The sequence below is a fragment of the Vanessa tameamea genome, chromosome 28 (genome assembly GCF_037043105.1).
Source record: "Vanessa tameamea isolate UH-Manoa-2023 chromosome 28, ilVanTame1 primary haplotype, whole genome shotgun sequence".
Classification (NCBI taxonomy): domain Eukaryota; kingdom Metazoa; phylum Arthropoda; class Insecta; order Lepidoptera; family Nymphalidae; genus Vanessa; species Vanessa tameamea.
The window spans coordinates 6,674,626-6,699,387 of NC_087336.1; the positions used below are offsets into that span (position 1 = coordinate 6,674,626).

Here is a 24,762-nt window from a genome sequence, read left to right on the forward strand (position 1 = left end):
CGATAGTTTGGGTGTCACCAATAGTATCGATAGTATTGCTGTTGCTCACGGAGAGCCATAAGATACTGACGATAGTATTGATACAAGACGATATCGATATTTCCTGAATAGTTTTCTAGGACAAATATCGATATTCAAACTTACGAAGACTGCAACATTGATTTACGCGGGCCGCGCCGGCATTTAACAACTGTGACAGATGACGCTTGTCAAATGGTGACAGTTTGACACACGTCTAGAAACACAAAACATCTAACCAGCTGTCAAATTAGACGTGAATTATAAAGTGAGAGTAAACGATTATTTGACCATTTGTTATCTCTTTCTATGTCGATTGGTTTTGTCTTGTAGACGTTCGTCTTCGCGGACTGTGCCTTTATCATTTTACGCGCTGAATAGAACGGCACTGGGCCATATAATCGCTTTGTCTGACCAGAGAGTGGTATTTCTGAGGCTATTGCATGATCCAAGGCTGGCTTTAGGGCCAGACGCTGCGGGTGGTATTTTTTTTTTGTAGCACATATCATACGAGCCGATTCCATGACATTTTTCTGGGTCAACACAAATAAGTATTACTAAAATGGTTACTATAAATATCAAGCCTTGATAGAGCCAATGATTATATGTTTCAGTTAGAACTTTATTCAGACCACGCTATGGACAAATTTATTCCAAATTTGTTTTGACTAATATGATACACATATTATTTTACTTTAATTTTATTTCTGTAAGTGCTGTCGGACTTTGCATACAGTCAATCCTTTATGTAGACATTTTCTACTGTCGTTTAGTGTGTCTCAGTAAAAGGAACATAGAATCACGTAACACGCTTACACAAATACAATTAAATTAGTAACTGAATCTTTGCCATTATTGAAAAATACGTTGAACAATGTTGCCAGTCTAAAGTATTTTCAGAAAGCGTTCAGATTGTAGCACAGTGTACTACATATAAATATATTATTATTATTATTATACTTTTGAAAGAAGTAAGCCGAGATGCATTTTCGTTGCCTTCGTCCAGTTAATGTAAGTTACCACTTTGCGTGTTCATTGTTCACTAGAAACTATTTAACTAATTGTAATATTTATATACTCTGTAATAAACCAATTCGATTGGTGTTTGTAATTAAATTAAATCACTGAAACTTTAACGTTAATGTACCATATGTATATACAAACCGAACTCATATGTAAATAGGCTCTGACAGACAGACGGACAGACACAAGAGTAATAAAAGGGTTGTGTTCATGTTGAAACTTTGTGCGATATTTGTTTAAAAAGATGTTTAAAGGTGCAAAGCGACCGGATTTTAGCTAATATATATAAAACTATAATTAGATATATAATTTATTGCATATATGATACAACTGTTAGTATCTAAATGTATGTTATACAATTTTCTGTTGTGCAGTCCTGCTGTCTGTACACATTACGCAACTTTAGATAATGTGCTCTTGATATAAACAATAAATATGAAACTAAAATAAAATGTGCTCGGGTACGATCCCTCACCGCACTGCACCACAATGTATTAATATCTTTATAAGATGATATTAATTAATCAAATACCACCCTATCAATACTTAACATGCTTGATCTGGCGCCCGGTAATTGAAGGAGCAGATATATTTTAAATATGTTTGCATGATGTAATGTATTCGTAAGTATCCTTCGCTAGAAATTCTTTATAAATAAATACTGTCATTTATGTATCCACCAATTTAGCAGCTTGCTGGAAAACTTTAGCTGAGAGGATGTTTCCGAGCAGATATTACTTATGATTATGGTCAGACACGCACGGAAATGTCTACTATAATGTTTTTCCAATAGACCGTTCAACATGTACAAAAACGTAGTGAAGTTGATCGAAGTATTTTGAAATAAAAAGTTTCAGTGATTTCCTTAAAAGAAATGTATGTACCCAATTATATAAGCCCACTCCCGGCGATCTAATATTTACTGTTAAGAGGCTGAAAGCCGATAGATGTCGCTAGTATGTAATTAAACATGATTTTAAAACGTAATTATAAATTATCACCCATATATTCTCATGTACGTGTATATATATATATAATGTATATGTATATAAAATGATTATGTAATTGTAACCGAAAAACATTATATTAAAAAAAATAGACAAATATTTTCATGTGTGACGTACAGCATTAAATACATTATTATACGTGAAACTTTGTTTTATTTATACTTAAACAATGAAATCATCAAAAGTCCAGTCTATTTATAATCACTTACTTACATTTGTAATTGTTGTAATTTACAATAATATAGATCTATTTGAAAACACCTAGTTTCCGAGGCAATACATCCTTCCGGGGGCACAGTATTCGTTTCTATAATAAGATTCCACACTTATTTTTAACATGGACTATTGAAATAATTAAACTAAAAAAAACATTGATAAGTAAAATATATTACCTAATACACGCTTATATTAAAGATACAAAAGCGTGGACTTGGAATTTGTTGATTTTTAGGCAGAATATATAAGAGTTCAATTGTAATTTACTGACATGCCTACTCTGTAAGTAAAATGGTGGAAAAGGCGTAACAACTGCGTTTCTTGCTTCGGTCGATCTCGGTAGAATCTACTTGAACCGGAACCGGGAATAGAATTACATTTAATTCAACACTGACGACTGAATTACGATTCAAGTGCTTTTATGAGCCTATATGAATAAACAATGATTTGATTTGATTTGTAAGAAATATTAACCATTGCTCATACCGTCAATGCGAGGAACCTTAGGCACAGATATGACAATAATAATAATACAACTTCTTTACAAGAACCAACAAAGTTAAAAGTAAATTTGGAACTTGACCTGACAATTCTCCATCTTGTATTCGAATAATCGTATGGCTTACATAACCTTCAAATTTTTTTAATTAATTAATGTCTTTAATTGAATATAATAATTGTTACATAACTGTGGTCGCTGACGACCTTAGATGTTAAAAAGCAATCTAAAATAAATAAATAATAAAAACAAACTGGCGGAGATTAATAGACTGATTAATATTTTAGATGTATTTTATGCCAAACTTAGTCATATTTTAGATCTGTGTGTACCCAGGAAGGCGTTTGCACGGGGAAATTCGCGTTACGTTTATTCCGAATGGTACATAGGAAAAATAATTCGAGATATTAAAAGTAAAGCATATCTACACAAAAAGTTTAAACAATCAAAACTTGACTGCGATTACGAAGAATATGCAAATATTAGGGCTCAAATTAAAAAGCCAATAGAAATAGCGTACAGAGATCACAAACTTTATGTTTTTTCATTCAAAATCAATTCGGGAAGGATCCCAAAGCGTTCTAGCAATATGTTAGGTTAAAAAAAAGCAGAGTTAATCGGCAAAATTTTGTATAAAATGGTCAAGATTGTTTGCGTGGCAAGGCAATTATTCTGTGGCAAGGAGCACAATCCTGGAGTATTACGGTGCTTGAGTTTTTGTGTTCCGGACCGCTACGTGTGGACACGGCGGCGCCCGCCGCTGCTGTCAGTGCCAACCGCCAGGACCAACCTACTGGCCAAAACGCCTCTCACGCGAGCGATTCGTACTATTAACGAAATCCAGAACAACATAGATATTTTTTCGAGTCAGTTCAGTGAACTCGCAAGAATAATTTAATTTTTCGTATTATGTTATAAGCTCGTATAGGCTAATTACTTTTTTAATGTCTTTTTTATTTTTGTAATTATATTCTCATTAGATAAATGCCTCACTGACGCATTAGGTCATAAGTAGGTACCTGTAATGTTAGTGATAAGGTTGATGAACAAATAAATAAATCTTTAATAACTTATTAATTCATATTGATAAAACTACTTACATTTATTTCATAATGAATAAGTCGCAGTTTTTTAAAACCAATTCATTGTATGATGTAATATGAGGAAAGTTATTTTTAAAGCGCTTTCTCCAATTGCCGCTTCCAAGTTTCTGTCATTTTTTAAGCTTGTGTGCGTGTAACTGCGTGTAGAATTACTATAGTCGGGCCAACCGATACGAAGCTTCGTGATACTAATAAATTATTTATTCCGTAGATATTTTGTATGGGTTTTATTTTCAATTGTATAGAAAATAAAATGACATACGAATCATAATAAATTACTGAAATAATTATAATATATTGGATATACTCACTGTTCATATCTAAATACTGTCCATAATAAATAAAAACTGAGGAAAATATTAAAATCGTAACCGTAAGTTTTACGGCGCTTACGATTTCTTGAGTAATTTTTTTATAAACTTTTGTCGTTAAAACTTGTAGTCCAAGTGTTGTGTGATAAGAAAATTCTATAAAAAAATAAATTACCCTTTAGGTAAGTACAATGGTACTCTAATTATAAATGGCAACAAACTTATGAGCTCATAAATGAATAAAATAAAGACACTGAGGTTTTTTTAATTGAACCTGGTGGTATTTAAAGTACCCAATAAATGCGAGGTACCTGGTTCTGAACAAATAATAATACAAAATATATTTGAATTGAGAACCTCCATTTTTGTAGTCGTTAAAATATATTGTCATAAGAAACATAATTTTTAAAAAGTTTAATATAAGTTAAAATAAATACTTTAGATCAAAACGTCTTAGCCACAGCTTACGTAGCAAAAAGCTGTGTGTTGAGAAATATGAGTTAGTATTGTTTGCCGATTACATTTCTATAAATTAAAATTCATTAAAAACGACAATGATGAGCTTGTGAACAATTTTCTTACGGGCTCTCATATTAAATATGGGTCGACAGTTAGACTCGCGTCTTATGACATAACTCATTTCATGTCATAACTTGTATCGTATCGATATCGATACACCTCGCCGAGTGTACGAATATCAACGAACTTACAATCGTGTCGTCTGTATCATTGCCTTCATGACTTATGAGGTGTTTAGGTGTTGAGGTTTGGAAATAAAACAAATACGATAACAATATCTATAAATATGGCACTTTAATAATAAAAAAAATGCATTTGATTATACGTAACCTTAGCAGATAAAAAAATATAATCGAGTTTGTGGGCAAAAAGTTTTATATCAACATATTAAGATTGACGCTACACAGTGTGATTTAATTACTAGATTTTGTTTTTGAACTACTCCCAGCAAGCCATGGCAGCAGGCAGACGATCGTTTATTAAAGTAAGGCCCAGTACCTAATTACACATATTCACAAATATTTTGCTTTATCATTATTGCGGTTTTTCGGACTAATCAAATCGTATCATGTTTTAAAGTAAATTTAAATAATAGAAGATCCGGTTACGAATTTTTTAAGTCTATATGTGTACACGAAGAATGTAAATCTTTTTTATTTTTTATTTATCTGCCAAGGCTAAAGTTTAAGATATGTAATGTCAAAATTACCAGAAATAATACTGCGCTGTTTTTTATTGTCAGCGTTGTAGCTTCATATAAATCCACACCGTCTGGACATCATTTGTATTTCTCTATTTACATTTCAATGAAATTAAACGGGACTAACTACACTTAATCACTGCACCGTTTAGAGTGGTTGGATATATGCTTTTTTTTTTTAAAAAAAAAGTAGTTCTATTGCGAATAAGTGTGTTTAGTCGTTACATTTATTTAAAACGATATATTAATTTAATAACAACTTAAATTGACATTGACATTTTAAACGTATGACAGACTTGCTAGTAAAGAGCAACGTTAACGAGGAAAACATGACTTGTAATAAAAACAGTGCGTAGCTAAATTTTTTAAATTGTTTTCGCTAGTAATAGCTAAAATTATTGCTGCATAGAAGGATTACTCTTAACGTACATTTAAAGTATCTATATTGAAAAACAACTGACATATAACGAGATAACCCATAGTATATTATGTTATAGAAAACGAACCGCAACATGAAAAATATCTTATTAAAATAATCATTTATTAAAAATATATACTAAGTGAAAATAGATTCATTATCATTTATAATAATCTGTAAAAAAATTAAATACACTAATTTATAATTATATAACAATTAATTAAAACATTAATTAATTACATTAAAATAAATTTGATATAAATGTAACATTTTTATAAAATTATTACGATACAGTCGAAACGCCGACCGCCATGTAACGAAATATAATTAACGTTACGTAACGTTACAAATAAGACGCGATTATTATCTATATATATTTATTTGAACTCCAAAATGTAATAGTACTTTAAAAGTGAAGCTAAATGATTTAGTTCTTTGCTTTTCAAGTAATATTACATCGTTTGGCTACGTTTGGTAACGGTTATAATCCCAAATATTTAGATTAATAAATATCTGAATGTCTTAAAATGATAGATTTCAAATTACTACACATTTGTAATATAAATAAATAATATTTATCTTATGGAAAATGTATTAACATTATTGCGTAATACTTATGAAAATTTTGTAGTTTAAAATATAAACTAATGAATATAAAGTGAGTATTTTAGTCTCATCTGGAAAGTTGCAGGAAGCCCTAAATCGTAAACATAATCTATGACAACATGACATACTCGTACTCGGAGAGTCATAACGCTATACGGACTTGACTCGCTATCAAAATCCAGATTGAAATCAATACAATACATTGACAACTAATTCTAAATGTCGCTGTTCTAATTATTTGGGATTTATTCATTTCAGATCAACGGATGACATGTGAAAATATTCACAAACAGGTCACATTGTTTCCAACTTTTGAGCTTCACAACATGCGATCAAGTGACGAATACAGACATACAAGTGTCATTTGTGTGAGGTGGGAAACCAGAAGACGCGATCTCTTAAATTACATTATTAATTTGCAAATGCACAATGTTAAATAAATCTCAATAATAATATTATAAATGGTAATTTTTGAAAATAGGACTACTTTCGTTCTTATTTTAAGTCCGCGTATTCCGAAGCTCAAAATATTAAATAGTCGACATATCTGGTGGTAACATGTTCACCTTAAAGCGGTCAGCTGGTAGAGTAAGTGAGTGAGTGCAATTTACATTCCATTAGAAGAAAAACGAACTCAATAACTTTTATAGTACTGTTAAAAAGCCTTAGTCATTTTATTATTCAAAATATTTCCTTTTATTGTTAATTCAATAAAAATATACAGACGTAGCCAAAACAATTTCCCTACAGGTGATTTAAGATAAACTTTACGTGATTTGATGTCATAGAGGTAATTTCTAACAAGTCCTAGTAACAATTCGCTGAGTCATGTCTTGTTTATGTCTACCACATGACAGAGTGACATCTTTCATCACTTTCCCGCTGCTCACGTTACGGTATGCGCGACAGAGACAGGACATAACCCATTGTCTATATTACAATAATGGAATATAGTTTTTAATGGAAAAATCGTTATGGCTACGCTTTTCGTTATTGAATCGTCCGAATACATGCTTAATACTAGGTCGCCTAGGTCCTTAGGTCATTCGCGTGGCACATGCCAAATGCGAAAGATATGTTATTCTAATAGCCTATAAAATTTAGAAACAGCTAGACTTCTATGCGTGATATGCAATCGCAAAGTGAAGAAGAAATTGTAATGGAAAATATTTGTTGAAATATCCTTTTTTATTTTCAGAGGAGAAGCCGAGTTCTAAAGTATTATCTGTATGTATTAGTTATAAAGCTTTGAAAGCTTTTAAAGACGTTTGTTTAAAACTTATTGCTAGTATTTTATTTAAAGATGGCAGCGCGAAAAAAAACCTAAAAAAAAAACATATTTCAACGATACATAGCATTCTTAGACTATTTAGTTGATAAATTAAAGCGAATTAAGTTTAAGTTATTGTTTACAATTTTTTAATTATGACTATATATTATTAAAATAAATTATGTCAACACTAGCGCACTTGTTACGTTCAAAACATTAATAAAACATAAAATTTAACTGATAATACTAAAATAACAGTTAATTTCTAATGTGGTTATTTTTAACGTTTTAATGTAACGGTATTGTACCTCAGTGTTATAACTTTTACAGTGACAACTGTTAAAAATGGTAGCTGTCAGATTTATAAATGTAGGTCTGCCAACATAATAATATTTACAAATCATTGACCGCACAGTTTTTGTCTCGTATGGCCATCGCTCGGTCACCATTTTATGTATGTTTAAAAATGATGAGCAGATCTGATTAATTCCAATTTAGTAAATATAATTTAAAGTTATAAATGTCTGGTTATAAGTGTTGACATTTATATGATTGTTATTTTTTGTAAATATCCTTTTGAATTGTACGAGTACCATTGCGATGTTGGCAGACCTGCTTACAAAGTGCCGGAAGGCAGCCCAACTACGGTGCAGTGTTCATGCTAAGATCACCTTTATTACTTATTTAGAACTGAACATGCAATGCTTCTTAATATACATATAAATCGTAATTAGCTTTTTATTCATCAAAACATGAACTGATTTTTTTATTTATAAATAGAATTTGTCGATATAAATATATTGTCATAAATTAATGAATATATTATGTAAATTGTTTTAATGGCAAAAACTCCTCTACGGCTAGCAATATCTGCTTAATCTATGGTCACATAATCGACGAATCGAAAACTTTTGTTCCAGACTGACACGTGTATGGCAGTCGCTTAAAACTTTAGTTTTTTTTTTTTTTTAATATAAAATGATTCATGTCGTAATTTTATTTCATTGTCTAAAGTTTCTTCACCTTTTTTTGATAATTATATATAATGATTAATATTTCTATATTACAAATAAACGAGAAAAATATCTCTCTTTTAACCGCGTGTCGCTGAACGTATGTTACAAAGCGTAGAGCTTTCATGATATCGATAAAAAAATTCGATAAATTTTGCAGCGCAATTTATTCAGCCTAGATTTTTAATTTATTTTAATTATAACGAATTATATATAAACGCTTATGTTATAAGAAGGAAGTAACTATACCAAATACACTATTATATTAAAGGTATATTTTCGTAATTTACAATATATTTATGAAATATATAAAAACGAAACTAAAGGATAAACTTAACGAATAAATTTATCTACATACGATATTAACGATTAAATTTATTTGGTGTTTATGTTCCTAGATTAACTTATAATTAGACACAATATTATGAGGTCATTGTACGCGTCGCCTCAACTAGAATCTAGCACTTCATTCATCTAGACCTAACCTAAGTCACGCAATGCATAAACTCAATTACAATATCAGTACGAACATACTGCACTCGTTTTATTGCGTCCAGGAATCGGATGTAACTATTTATCACGGCGATGCCTTCGGTATCTTAACATATTGTTCTATTATATTATGATTTGTACTTTCGTAGGTACAAAATGCAGTTCAACAGAGGAAACATATTTCTTCATCTCACTCGATATTCCGTGTAAAGGAAACGTATACAGTTTCTACTGATTTACGAGATCATATTTGCGGAATTTTATCGAGATTTTGATGATGACTGTCCTGCGTCCGTCCGTAACGTGCACGCTGTAGCCATCACCAGACTAGAATACTAAATCTTTATGTCTCTTTGGAACAATGTTAATTATTCAAATACGAATCTGTTTTATTACATTTATAGACAGCTGAGGCCAGTAATCGTTTTAAAACTAGTGTATGTTAGTGAGACGAGAGATGATGAGAATTGAAAAACAATTTATGAGGCTGCAGCGTGACACACCTACCGGACGATTCGCGTTTATTTTACTGACTGACTTTACGTGTGGCGTGTTCATAGCGATTTTCTTTTAATTGCGATGATAAAACTTTATTGCTATTGACTTGAGATTTTAAGAGACTGATTCGTTGTCAATATTCGGATGATTGTTCCAAACTCACATAGATTTATGTAAAATGGTACTTAAAGTTAATCTTTTTCTTCAAAAGGCATAACAGTACCTATATATTTTTTCAGGTATTAGTATCAATATGACGTCTTAACAACGAGTTATTATAATAAGTACAGTACAGTGGACGTTTGGATTGTGATGTCACCCAGCACAGCTCACCGGCTAGCAGTCACAACCAGCGCCACCAGTGCGGCGCCGGGTGGCGATCCGTCTGAATACGTTTCCTTTACAAAGTATAAGTTCTACATCGAAATCTAATGAATCACGAAGTTATTCTCACATTATAACGAAATTTATAATTTCTATATCACCTTTGAAACTATTCTTGGAACCTAACCTATGTCCTTAATACCCAACTACTTACGCGGCAGTTCTCGCTAGTTCTCGTCGCTTCGTAATCTTTATCGTTTATTTCTACCTAGATAGTGCTTCACGTCTATAGAGTGCGTCTATGAGCAAATTCAAGTTGGTCTTAAAATTGGACCAGTAAGTTAGAAGCGTCGCGAAGTATCAGTTATCGATAATAATCAGTCACATCACTATGTGACAGCACTATTTACATGCTAAAAGTTTGAAATATTTGTAAAATTAATTAAGATTTTTTAATTATATAATAATTATAGTCGTTTTTATATTCGCGTAATATTGGAAAGTTAGATGAGAAATAATTTAAGCGTTTAGTTTTCACAAATGTGTTTTTGGGGGTGAGATTTTTGTTACAAATATTTTTTCACGTTAATTTTATTAAGAAGACGGCTCGAGTGATTTTGTTTGTTTTTTTTGTTTACCCGCGTCTGTCGACGAAATCAAAATGGCAACGCAAACAACAATAATTTTGTACACTTCAACAATTTGTACAAAAACGAAAAAACAAATTAAAAATGAACTACACTTAAAGTAAAATCAAACTTGAATGTCCTTAATTGTACAGAAATTAAAGTCAAATAAGTCAATTTACTTATAAAGGAACCCACAAGTTCGCAGCGGTTCGATGGCATTTTGAGTTCGCCGTGTGGCGGGGGTTTAGGAGTAATGGTTCGTGTACTTAATGAAATGTTATTAGAAAAATTGTTAGATAAACGCTTCCAGCTAAACTTTAATACTGCGCTGTGAAAACTAAGCACCTCCAAAAACTATACTACAGACTACAATTGGACGAAGATAGTAATTAAATAACTAGGGTTGCGCCATCGAGTCGATCGATATTTTGATTCGTGCATCTCGCTTGCACACTCACGAATCAAAAGTTTATCGAAAAACGGTTCGTCACCAACGTGCAAGGAAATGTCGATAGATCGATCGACGCCCTCTAGCGGTAACTAGCGTCCTACTTCACCTGCAACATGCACATGCTAACAAGACTAGTGCTGTCAACGCCAGCGTGATGTCGACAGTCGATGCGCCGTTGCACATGTCCTCCTCGCAGAAACACATGTGACCAGTGCCTGTACTTTCCATCATGCAAACGTGATCCACCATGAACAGATTTATCTGGAGCTGCGACGTGCAGGTGCGCCGGACGACCTCGTACGCTGCAACGGAACGTTCGATAGCGTTACGATCTCCTTCGTCGTTTCAACTCGATCTCCCACTCCCGAGCGACGCCGGGTGGCGGTGCTATCTTATCATCTAATCGTACTTAGTTTCCAGCTTCTGGTTGTCTATTCAGAGATGAAGAAATCAGTCCATCGATTTAGACTTTTCCGAGACATTACGAGTAATTTATATATCAGAAAGTAGGACTCGGTGTATTGTATATTTTATGTTTTGTCCGCAGGGAGTAAGCAGCACCCATCGTATACCACCACCAAAGAGCAACACTCAGTGTTGTGTAACTACGGGCACAAGGGACAGAACCTAGCAGCCTACAAGGTTGGTGACGAATTGACGTCGGGGTATTTAAATTTTCTAACAGGGCCAATGTCCATGAGCGTTAGTGACCGCTTACCTTTGGGTTACCACTTACATTTGCTAGGCTTCTCTACCTATTTGCTACCTATTGTAAATTATAAAAACAACAACTGATAAAAGTGGAATACTTAAGATAGTAGAGGGGTTGGCACTTACGGCTTTTGGAATAGCGAACCATCTTGACACAGCAGCCGTTGCAGGTCTGCAGCGGCGGCTGGTCCCGCGGCAGAGCGGTGTAGTTGAAGGGGTCCTTGCAGCGAGCGTCCGTCCAGCTGTCACACTCATAACAGTAAATCGTGCGCGCTGTTAAAGGCAAACACACGCACATTACTGATTGTCTGCTCGCCCTACTGCCCTCCGGTTATAAGTAAAGCTTGTTAGTGGGGATGGCGATAGCTCAAGGGTCCATGTTCCATCGAGCCGTTGAGCTAGATGTCATGAAGTTTATGTTCGTCAAATTTGAAAGCAATGAAAGATGTAACGCTCCTGACGACATAGTTATTCATTTGTCATATTCAGTGAAATGCTTTTTATTAATGTAAGTGTTGTTAGGTTTAAAGTGTTGCGACGATTTCAATGAAACTCATATACCATGTGAACTATGAAGCTCACGCCACTACGGCTGATGCGATTATTTGCGCGTGATGTATTTGTACTGCTAACTAAGCCGTAAGTGCTTATGATATTATTCTTAACTAACCCTCAATTACGTTATCTATCGAGGAATCCTCAATCTCTTGAAGAAGAAATTGACGTAAAATTGAAGAACTAAGCGGAAGCCGGACTAAGCGGCTGCATCACAGCATTTCTCGATAAATAACATAAATGAATAATGTCCCCCTGGCTGGTTCTGGTCAAGTTCATTGAACCCAGATCCTCAATGTCTGCAGTATCAAATTAGCAACTCGATCAACGAGGAAGCCCAGGAGTAAACGTTAGTGAATACGGATTAGTCAATAATAACGATGTACTTATATCGGCGAATATCAAGTTGAGTAACTTAGCTCTTATTTAACGGGCATTCGTCGCGTGTACTGCTTACAAGCCTTGTCTAAGCAATAAGCTTCAAATCCAACTTAGAATAATCCTAAATTGTAAACAGTGCTATATTGTATTTAATTTCGTTAAACGGGACGTCCGGACAACCGGACAACGTCATAATATACATATATAACGTATAAAAAGTAAAATACTGCTTACAGAATAATACTACGACGAGAGGAGACAGCACTGTACGGTATTCTACTGTAATTTTGTCCGTCTGCGGTAACAAGTACATATATTTTAATATATAAATTTTAATCATGCATTACGCGGCCTTTTGTGCCAGATTTCTTAGACCGAGATTCATAATGCAGGTAATAGCCCACATGCAAAACTAAGGTGACCTAGTCACGCGAGCTTTGTACAGCTCAACATGCCGTCGCTGTAAACTAAAGCTTTTATTGTGTTACATTTTAATTATTTTGATGAAATTAATCGACTTAAAATATTAAGATTGATTCAGTCGTTTCGCTCGAATGTAGTTTCAAATTTATCATTTAAATGTTGTTAGAGTCTAATATTATACAAATATAAAATGGAAGAAATAGAGGTTTAGGGCCTACGTGTAACACGGAAACGAGATCAGAGCATGTTATCCGTACTTTAGAAGAAATAAAAACTCGATAATTGGCTTAAGTGAGGTACCTCACGCGGCGTCACTATCGTAAACCTATTATATCGATAAGCTGTAAGTGGAAATCGTTTCTGGTCTGCCAAGATAATTAATTTACTATAAACGCATGCAAGTTTTATTTCCTGACGTCTTGATATTAATAGCATTTTCAATAGAGTTTTAATAGCAGCCGCGCAACCTTTTAGTTTAACGTTTTTTCCTATAGAAATAGACATCTTTGTTTGTTGACGCAAACATAGCGTAGAACACACGAGCCCCGCATTAGACAGCAGGGTGACACGAATTCAAACAATCATAATTATAGTTTACGTAATTACGATACACACGTAGTTACGGACACCGTGAAGTACACAATTTCTAAAGTAACGTCACCGGATGAAAATACTTAGCGCCTTTAACTCGACTCGCGTGGAGGGAGCACTGTTTTAGTTGCGTCAAATCAATTTACTTTTATATAGATGAGAATCGGAAAAATAAACCTGGTAGTAACGTCGCCTGCCCGCAATGATACGGCGAAGCAATATTTTGTTAGTGAGTACTTTAGTTCGTGCTTTTTCCATTATATTCCGCGAACATCGAATCCCGTAGAGTAATTGCAGTTGTTTTATAATTAATAATTACAATCGGCACGAGATGTATAACTTTTAGATATATCGGCGAAAAAGTTTACGGTAAGAAGTGGATTACACTTTTTACGGCACCAGAGTCTACGGGTGAGATGATCGCGTACCGAGTGGACAAGTTATTTTATTTAAAATTACTAAATAAATTTACTAAGACTCGGTGACATTTTTAATAGCGTGAGGCACACGAACAAATTTTTTAGTAAAACATGTAGTCACGATTTTTACTTGAAACGTTTGAGTAGAAGTACACTACCAAACCGCAATCTCTTATTTGCGCAAATTGCAGTAAAAACACAAAACAGTATTCCTTACTATAAACAAGCAGCCTCAAGGTGTTCCCTTTGGTGTAGTTTATATAAAGACACAACACAATTCGTAATTCATAATCGTTTTCTTAAATTACAGAAGCTAAATTTACTGCGTCAACACGCGTTTACCTGTGCAAACTAGCATGCTCGCGCAAACCTTAAAGTATATTCGTTTAATTTATTCTTTAATGTGAACCTTGAATATAAGATTTCTTCTAGTTTTTTAATTAAGTAATATTTCTAGCAGCTGCCTGATAGTGTTGCCGATCGTATCGACGAATATATCCATCATATTGAGCGTATCACTTAAGCAATCGCATAAATTAAATGCTTCAAATCTTTGACATTTTCAACTTAAACTATCAACGTTTTTTTACGTTTTTTCAAACTAAAGTCGTGACCAACATTTATTTAATTTTAATAAAAAAAATATATCAATTGGAAATGGTTTATGATATTAAGAATATTAGAAGACAAAGCGGTGAAGTTGAAAGGTTAGTTAGCCCAGCTTACGGTTTGCGGAAAACAGGCGACATTAGTTTTGTCACTAAGCACCTCTTTGTACAAGTATTACATAGCGCAAGGGTTTATAAGCGATAATTTAAGCAAATCGTTGACTAAATTAGTAATACGTATAACAAGATTTAGTTGTCGACTTCGTACGACACCTAAATATTTTATCGATCAATGTTTTTTATCAAATGGGTTATTAATAGCGTCACTATTTCAATAGCGAAGCTGTTCGTTATTTTTCTTAATGTAAGCCGCGTCTTCGGCTGCTATATTTCGAATTTAGTCGACGATAGGTAACGGGTCAAATGCTGGAATTTAGCTTAGCGGTTTTATTCAAAGGAAATAAGTACTTACTTTGGCATTCCGCCTGAACAAGAGGACTCAGACTTAGTGTCCACAATGCTGAAAATCCATGCTTCAATTAGTAAAAAAGAAAAAAAAACTGAAAAAAAACACACACTACACGAATCTAATAGAGTTCTTACGAAAGAAGGAGAAGTTCCTGTAAATAACTGAATTAAAAAATGTCATGTCTATTAAAAAAAAACATGTATTCATAAATATATAAGTAAAAACAATGATGATAAAACAAGGAGAAAAATGCAATTGTTACATTTCATTCAAAACTCTAGTGTTAAGAGATACCTCATTACGCAATGAAGCACTCGTCGCACACAGAGTACAATACGATTGAAATTATTTGTTTTACAATACGATTGATACAAAATAAAACTGTTTGATCGTCAGTTATTCACAGGAAGCATGTTTGAGTGTAACGAAATACCAATTCTGCAGTGTCTGGAATTCAGGAGGAAGAAAGTACAACATGCACACAATTTAGTCATTCCTTTTAAACATTTAACACACATTCCTATGGACACTCAAACACAAACAAACGATTCGTTTCACGACGTCGATATCGATACATTGTTGACAATTTAACTTTGCCAAACGACTATAATACATTTCCAATTACAAACATAATTGAGCTAAAAATATTTAATAATAAAAAAAATCTTAAAGCTTCAAAGCATTAATAAAAAAAAACACATTCAACTTAAAAAATATGCTTATAATATTTGTACAAAAAATAATAATATTTTTGTAAAGTACCGATATCGACATCCACAATACACAACGCTAAACATTTTGACAGCTAGTTACGTCCACACGTGACATTCGACACAGGCTAAATATCCCGCGTATTACCAGTCCTGATGCAGGAGTTCCCTTTTACTTGCTCCACTCCGAACCAGGACATGAGGAGAACTGAAAATAATTACAACATACATGAAACAGGAGAGAATTGATTTACTTTGTATTTTAATATTAAGTACATATATTTGTTATTTTATTCACTGATAACCGAGATGGCCCAGTGGTTAGAACGCGTGCATCTTAACCAATGATTTCGGGTTCAAACCCAGGCAAGCACCACTGAATTTCATGTGCTTAATTTGTGTTTATAATTCATCTCGTGCTCGGCGGTGAAGGAAAACATCGTGAGGAAACCTGCATGTGTCTAATTTCAACGAAATTCTGCCACATGTGTATTCCAGCAACCCGCACTGGAGCAGCGTGGTGGAATGTGCTCCAAACCTTCTCCTCAAAGGGAGAGGAGGCCTTAGCCCAGCAGTGGGAAATTTACAGGCTGCTAATGTTATTCGTTTATCAAAATGTTTGTAATAAATTAAAAGCACATAGTGTATTCCAGTTTTATATCGTTTTACACATTCATCCGTATTTCCAGTGGGAGGAGTGAGGATAAGCAAGAGGAGTGAGTTTGCTAATAGTTCGGATAAATACACGAATACACGAATACCCTACAGAGAGCCCACCTAAAGAATCTTAATTTATTTTGTTGTTATATCGTTATATTTTAAATGTATTACGAATAGTATATTAACTTATAACTTGCATTCGTCTTGATTATTTTATGAATATATCTATCGACTATCTTCACTTTCATTGCGAAACTCTTCATAATTGATGAATATCTGAGTAATAAATTTAATTCATTTTTTTTAAAAAACTATTTGCTTTTTACTTGCCCAGGCTATTAGTTTTTATTGCCTTATATGTTCGGTGATATCGTAAATATAAGAGGGACAGCCTAAAATAAATACATTTTAAAGTTATTTTGATATGTGATTAGTACCTACGACATTATCCTGTCGATCTTAATATATATTTTTTAAAAACATGTAAAAATTAGCAAACGTAAAGGAATATGAAAATTGATATTCTAAAATGTACGTTTATCGCAATACCTCTTTTATAAATATAACAGACATATCTCCAGTTGGCAGTTTGATTCGAACTTTGGTCTCCAAAATGCCCAGTGTCCGTCATTAATAAAATGACGTTATATTAATGGCGCCAAAGTGGGACGCGGGTAGAGCTGGCAAGTATTCTTATCGATAAATCTTTGCACTAACGATTTTATACCCGCAAACTGACAATTATGATGCGGACTTTTTTTATCAAATAATGACGAATTAAATTGCCTTTTCACAGTCGACATTCTTAGAATAGCACATTGAATATATTACAAATATTAGGGATGTACGTATAAAAAATAACGTTTTTTATTTACAAGTTATAAGGTTTTTTAAGAATAAATAAGCAAATAAAAGCGAAATTAAATTGTTACCATAAACTTTATATATTAGAATTTTACATAGGGTTAAATGTTTCTGTTTACTGTCGTCGTAAAACTGTTCTGTGTAAAGTCTGAGCATTTAAAATCATTGTTTACGACGCTTTGTGTATAGTACATGCTGCTACACAATTAGAAGAAAACGAAACGACTATGTTTACATTTTATCTAATCAAGATTACATACGCTCATGAAAATAAAAATAATAATTTTAATTGCTTGGTTCAACGCAAAAAACCGTTTTTTTTTAGATTTTTGACGTTAGAAACTTATTACGTGAAGTTTTTGTACTGTGAGCTTAATTTATTATATTAAGTTCTAAGATGGACTAGACAGAATACGTAGATCTTAACTGAAGAACGCAGGTTCGATTCCGGGCAAAGACTGAGTTATAATATGTTTAAATTTTATTCATAAATCAATTCTGTAGCAATAGTTACATGATGTGTTGAAAACCAGCAGTAATCACTGCTATGCAGATGAGAGCAGCGTAGAATATGTCGGGAACAGGTCGAAGAGAAACGGATCAAATTTATGCCTAAATTTAAGTATTTATTAGTATAATATAAGTATTTATTAAGATACCAGTTTGCGAGATAATTTAAGAACATTTCCCTTTCTGGCTAGTAAGAAAATACTTAAAGTCGGTATTTCGTGCGACATTTACTTCTGCAGTCGACTGGAAGGTAAACCCAAATTAGCGTCTAAAAAGCTCGGTGTGCCCTTCAAGGCGAGACGGTACTTCACGTCGGCTCATCTACATCGCACAAATTCGGCCCCACGTGGAGTAATGCACTCATCTCTGGGAGTTCCCAGTACCAGTTTCTTCCATATGACCTTTTTAAACGTAGAGTGAATTGTAAATCGAGCCCGAATTGTTGACGATCAAGGTATTTTCGACCTTCTCGATCCCTTGACTTTGCGCTGAGATGTTGGATCACTCTGTATTTACCCCATTTTACATAGAGATTGCTACGTGGAATTGTTAGGATTAACCCCGTTCGTTAAATTTTAACTTCGGACATCGTGTTAAAATTTCAAATTTCAACCACATTACCTCGATGTCTGGAAATCTACAACAGCACGATTTACAAGACATTTTCTGCCTCGTGCAACCACTTTGTCTTATCACCGAAGGTTTTTGCAAACCGATACGACTTGGGAAACTTCAAGAAAAGAGCCTAATATTATCTTAATGGCCGGCCACGCATCTGTAAGCCTTTCGGTGGTGCAGAAGTCAATGGGCTGTGGTAGTCACTTTCCTACAGGTGAGACTCTCGTACTTGGAAAAGAAATCCCGTACTTGATGGTGAATGGTGTAGTCCTCTGAATATATCGACTTAAATTTTTCGACATATTATGTCTGGCGCACTGCAGCAGCGTGGTGAAGTATGTATCTCGCGGGAATCCTTTGACTAGTAATTTGATATTTACTAACTGTTATTGCTAATCGTAATTATTGACGACAAAATTAAATGTTACAAAACCTGATTACAAAAAAAACCTGAGGGACGTAGAATACGCGACATCCGCGCTACAGACGGTCGCTGCTATTTCGTAAACCCAATTGAAGACGTAAGGTTTTGCGCAGTACCGTAATATACAAAGTTTTCGCTTGTTCGTATTTTATCGTTTTTTAATTTGAGCTTTGTAATTAAATCTACATACTAACCTAACATTATCTAACATAAGCTTAGGCATATACGTATTTATGTATATAGATCTTATGCGTTACTTCTGCTGTGGGTCACACGCTGTGTACAGTAACAACTGGTAAGCGGTAGTTACCCATACGGGCGGATATGTCTCCTATCACCATACTAAATACCATTTCATTAAAAAGAGAAGGCGTTACCCAGATGAGAGACGATTACAGATTTTTACTTAAATTTACTATATATACATAACTAACTGAACACGCTACTTTACTCGAGCGAAATTTATATAACTTTAAAGTATATTAACCTGATTGGTTATAATTTCACAAACATTATTTAAGTTAACTTACTTAAGAAATAATTGATTCCCCATACAAACATTCACCGCCCCTTTTTACACACTTGAGGAATATTTCCGTAATAAAAATCAACCTATGTCCTTCTCCGCAATTCAAATTATTCATACCAAATTTTATCTAAATCAGTACTTTAGCATTTATAAAAATTTTGCGTGAAAACTTAAAACGTCGTAAAGATCGAAGAGTTATAATACCAGGTCAAGCATCGAGTCTCTCTGATATTATTGCATTAGTTTATACTCTTATAACGGATAATTTAATTAAATGTATTCATTGCAATTACTATGCTATTTTATTTTTAACTAAAGTTCAAATGTCAATGTGAGAAAGAAAACTAAATGCACAACGTGTACGACGTCGCTACGCAGTCAACATATAGTTTTCACTCTCTTTTAAAATTTATAAACGACCCCAGTAAATTGGTATTGAATTAAGATTCTTGAAGATAATGATGATCGTAAGTTCTTAAACTTTCTTATTTTTCTGGACAATAACGATACGAATTAATGTAATTAATTAATGTAAATTAGTTACTGCCGTAAATTTATTAGTGAAGCGATTACGTTTATACGTTAAGTTACGTATCAATATCTGAGCTTTCAGAGAAACGCATAAGATTCTGATTTTAGAAAACGTCATTCAGGAATGCAAGAATTAAATTCAAATATAAAACAATGTACTAGTACACTATCTGCCTGACACGCGTACTCGGGAACGCATTATTTAATTTCCTGCAAAACATGTCAACAAACTGTTATTTTCCGGTGATAAGTGAACTATTTTAAATACATGTACACTCACTATCTCATACTAGATGTGGACAGTGGCTTTGAAAAATGGAACGAAGCTCCGATGACGATGAATATGGAATTACTTATTTATAGTCGTCTGCGAAATCAATAATTTTCTAAAATTACACTATTTGTAAATATTCATCATGCTAATAAGCTTTTTAATTTGATAAGCAGATATTTCACAAAGAGAAGCAATATTTGTAAGAATTATTTTTTTACAACATCGGTGATAGAACTTTTGTGATCCTGTTTAAGTCATAGCCAATTAGTGCATGGGCCATGCCATTCCTCCTCAACTACCGACTTAACTCAATTCCTCACCATTTTGTATTGCTGCGTCAATTTAAATAGCGAGTGACTCAGCATGATTACAGTCACAAAGGTCATAACATCCTATGTTCCTGTCGTGTCGCAGATGTTGTCGCAGTGGTATACCAGTAATAAGTGCTAAATATTACCTACTATGGTATATTCTCTATTCTTCTATACACTCGTGTGTATAGGTAAAGGTGAATACAGGTATGAAAAAAGAATTAAACATCTGAAAAACTTCAATCAAGATCACGAATTGAATGCATGGGTTCTGAGAGAATTAAATTATTTGTATAATATATATAATATAATTTGTATAATCCAAGAGATTCTCCAATATTATAGCATCCCACAGATTATCACGGAAATATATATATCTAACTATATTATGTATATATGTTATGGTTTAACGATAAGTATTTAAAAGTTTCATATTTACATGAGTTAATTGTATTAACAATACTGCATCGTTCTCAGATATATGTTGTATTAAAAGTGTTTTTATTTGAAATAGTAAGGCACACTAATGAGTCTTCTGATAGTAAGTCTCCATCGCTCAATGACTTTGGCACTGTGAGATATGTAAACCATCCCTTATAACGCCAATGTGCCACCAACCTTGGAACTAAAATATTATGTACATTGTGTTTGTTACACTGGATCAATTATCCTTCAAACCGGAACACAACAATACTAAATATTGTTTTTAGGCGGTAGCATATCTGATGGGTGACCTACCCCGACGGGATTGCACAAACCAACACCGCCAAGAAATTAAATCGATTTAATTGATGAACAAACCGATGGATGTAGTGTAATTAAAGATAATATTTCGATTCAGTATCCTGAATAATCATGTCAATAGGTGGCAACCCTGGTGGTGAGTATCTCCGCATTTTCTCAGTCCTGATTCGGCATTTTACATATAGGTCAAGTTTGGCGAGCTGCCAAGTTTTATTAGACTGCCATTTGACATCTGCAGACCATTCGATAACAGGGGTGACAATTTACTACATTATTTAATAAAATGTTATAAAATATTGTCAAAGTCTAGATCTTTATTCAACAAAGCTTTACAATTACTTATTTATTGTCAAATATCTGCCGTTTCGAAAACCAATGTCTCAGACCTGCGAGAAACCGGTGAATGTAACTAATGTTGTTTACAATTTATAAATTTGTATTTGGAGTGACTTGATCGTTTCATTAAATAATATTAAATCACTCGAAAGTATTTGAATAAACTTAAAGGTAAATTTTAATTATCAATAATAATTACAACTTTCCAAACAGCAACGTATTTTTTATGAGTTTTCATTAATTAAAATTTTATAATATATAAAAACAAATGTACCTGGAACGGGAAATATCCAGCGCATTTTCGTCTTTTCTCCCGATCGCCACAATGTCAACGGTTCCAAGTCTTCAGCTCGACTGATCCATTGCCACACTGTCCCTCAGTTACACATTATGTTATGTTAGCTTAAGCTCAACTCCAGCTGTGAATAAATCTTATCATTTAACCCGTATGTGTGAACACAACGTATCGTTTCTAACATGAGCCTAATGGAGTGACTAAAGGAAATGTTAAATAAATAAAAAAACAAAAAGTCTAGACGTAGTTATTAAAATCAATGTGAAAAGTTACGCATACTGCGAAGCCTGAACGCGACGTGAATAGAAATTACATAACATACTACTTTCTACTAGAAAATTAAGTCTTATCTAATTAATGACTACAGTCCTAATGCAAATTACTATTTAACTATAAACACATAATTTTAATTTAATAAATAAAATCATTAAAAAATTTTTTTTTATCCAAAATGTGTTATCGGTATATTTTGCACATCACTATTTTTTAGAACGTTAAAAAAATATCAAAGAAAACTACGCTACGTCTTGACAGCTGAAATGGCGGGAAGCGTCATATTTTTACCGCAGCCGTATATATAATACGCATCTTATTTTAGATGCATCTATTTCAAGTGATTATATTCGAAAGTTATTTTAGATTAAATTCAAGATTTGTATATGTTTTATTTATTTTATTCAAACGACCTTGCGACAAACCTGAACTGACTTTTTTTTGGGTAATTTAACATGCAAACATTACTACTTTAAGTCTTTTATGCATGGCAATGTGTTTTACGTTTAATATAATTAATAAAGAACCTTATAACACAACAAGATTATCTAAAACATTGTCGAGCCATGACTTCATAGCGTAAAAGTCGTCGTAGCAAAGTTGTGCGCAGACATTATTGATTTTTATGGAACCCTCGTCCCAGTCATGCGAGTATTGTTTACTTCATAAAAATTCAACAAATCACTCGTTTCATTAACGATATTTATTCCATAGTATAAGGTTTTTGTAACTTATACATCATCCGGATTTATAAAGAAAAAAACTGAAGTAAATAACTTCGTGTCACGATATGTACTTATTTCTCAATAAACATAAATAAGTTAAGCCTTGAATGTTAGATTTTCTTTTTGTTTTAATTTCTGCAATAAATCAAAGAGCCTTACCGAACACTATCATTCTACGGATCGCGTCGAAAAATAAAAATCACTATCTACTTAAACTACGCACGCACCGACTGTTATAATGCCACTAACATATTAATTTTGTTAAATTAACAGTTTTTTAACGTTTCATAACAGTTTTCGGTGATAATTTTTTTCACAGCCCATTTTTTGGGACGTAACCTCCTCACTGCCGCGATAGAAACACACTGGGCCGGTGTTGCTACATTTTGTGTCTAATTTTACCCACAAAATTTAAGGTGCGTAAATAGAATGACGTTTATTGTTGATTTATGTCGCTTATAAATATGCTTAGTTTCGTATTAAAATTATTATTTTGAGACACTTTGATTTTGCGTGCCAAGGTTGCATTAACTAGGTTCTCTTTGATTTCGTATTAATTTGTAATAGTTCCAAATATATTTTTTATTGAATATTTCCTTGGTGACTTGTTTTGTTAAAACTATATCTTACTAATATATTTTTTAAACTGACAAATGGATACGGTTTTCGTTTTATGCGAAACTAAGATAATTAAATAAGGAAATTGGTGTCGGGAAATAATTAATTATTAAGAGACTAATAATGTTTTGTAGCTTGTATGAAATTATTAAACTATATGAATGTTATTGTTTTTGAAAATTGAAAATAATATTTCAAAGAAATTACCCTAAATTAGTCTATTACGCGAGCAGGCAACACTGAAATACCGGCAGTATGCTCTTTACCGCTATGCGGAAAACTGTGCTAAATATATTATAGGATTTTAACCCATTCACGAAGATACGACAACTTTGAACAGCAACGTAGGGTTTTAAAAGATTTGAAGAATTTACGTGATCTACTTATTAGTAATCATTAGTGAAATTATTTGATTTCGATCTTTAACATATTTGATTAAGCACATATAATTTTTTTAAAAGTAATTTATTAATAATTTGTTTTATTTTTATTTCCAAGAACTGAAAACTATTAATCGGTAGTTTTTACGAAACAGCATAAAATTCATCGCTCGTATGATATGTATACCGGTGACGGTTTCCCAGATATGAGGGGGCTGGATGATACTATATTACTAAATTTACATTGTTTATAAATATAAGTATATATAACACTAGTTGTTACTTGCGGCTTCGCTCGCGTTTTGTGGGCTGGTCGTTAGGTGTTACGCATAAAAATTAGCCTCCGTTCGTCCTCGGGTTAGTGGTTCAGCCGTGAAAGAGCAACAGACGGGCAGACAGAGTTAATTTAGGATTTATAATATTTGTATTAGTTTTATTTAGTAAGATTTATGCAGTAATAATTATTGCTAAATTTGGAAGTCTTTAAAGGATTTTTTAAACGAAAAGACTAAAATTTTGAATGTTTTTGGCGTATTTGAATATTTTCCGAGATATCAAATTTTGGAAATCTTTTTATAGGCATAGTCGGAATCGGAGTTCGGTTACCAGCTTTCGGGAGTTTATTCAAAAAAACGATTACGAGAACTTCTTAATCTTTATTGTATCAGAATTAAACAATGTAGGTTGTCTCCGGCTCGTAACGAGC

General features: G+C 33.2%; 1 protein-coding gene across 4 annotated transcripts; it reads right to left on the reverse strand.

Annotated features, from left to right (window-relative positions):
* Positions 1-6,648: 6,648 nt before the first annotated feature.
* Positions 6,649-23,445, reverse strand: LOC113391811 (protein quiver). Of its 4 annotated transcripts, none has more exons than XM_064219451.1 (6): positions 23,218-23,442; positions 22,040-22,178; positions 16,113-16,172; positions 15,258-15,305; positions 11,935-12,081; positions 6,649-11,399 (listed from the first exon to the last, which is right to left on the reverse strand). In XM_064219451.1, exons 2-6 carry the CDS (start codon positions 22,062-22,064, stop codon positions 11,200-11,202), a joined length of 480 nt encoding a protein of 159 aa, XP_064075521.1. In that variant the 5' UTR covers positions 22,065-22,178; positions 23,218-23,442; the 3' UTR covers positions 6,649-11,199. The 4 variants fall into 4 exon arrangements, with proteins under 4 accessions (XP_064075521.1, XP_064075523.1, XP_064075524.1 ...); XM_064219453.1 differs by having other exon boundaries at positions 23,286-23,439; XM_064219454.1 differs by having other exon boundaries at positions 23,308-23,437.
* Positions 23,446-24,762: the final 1,317 nt, after the last annotated feature.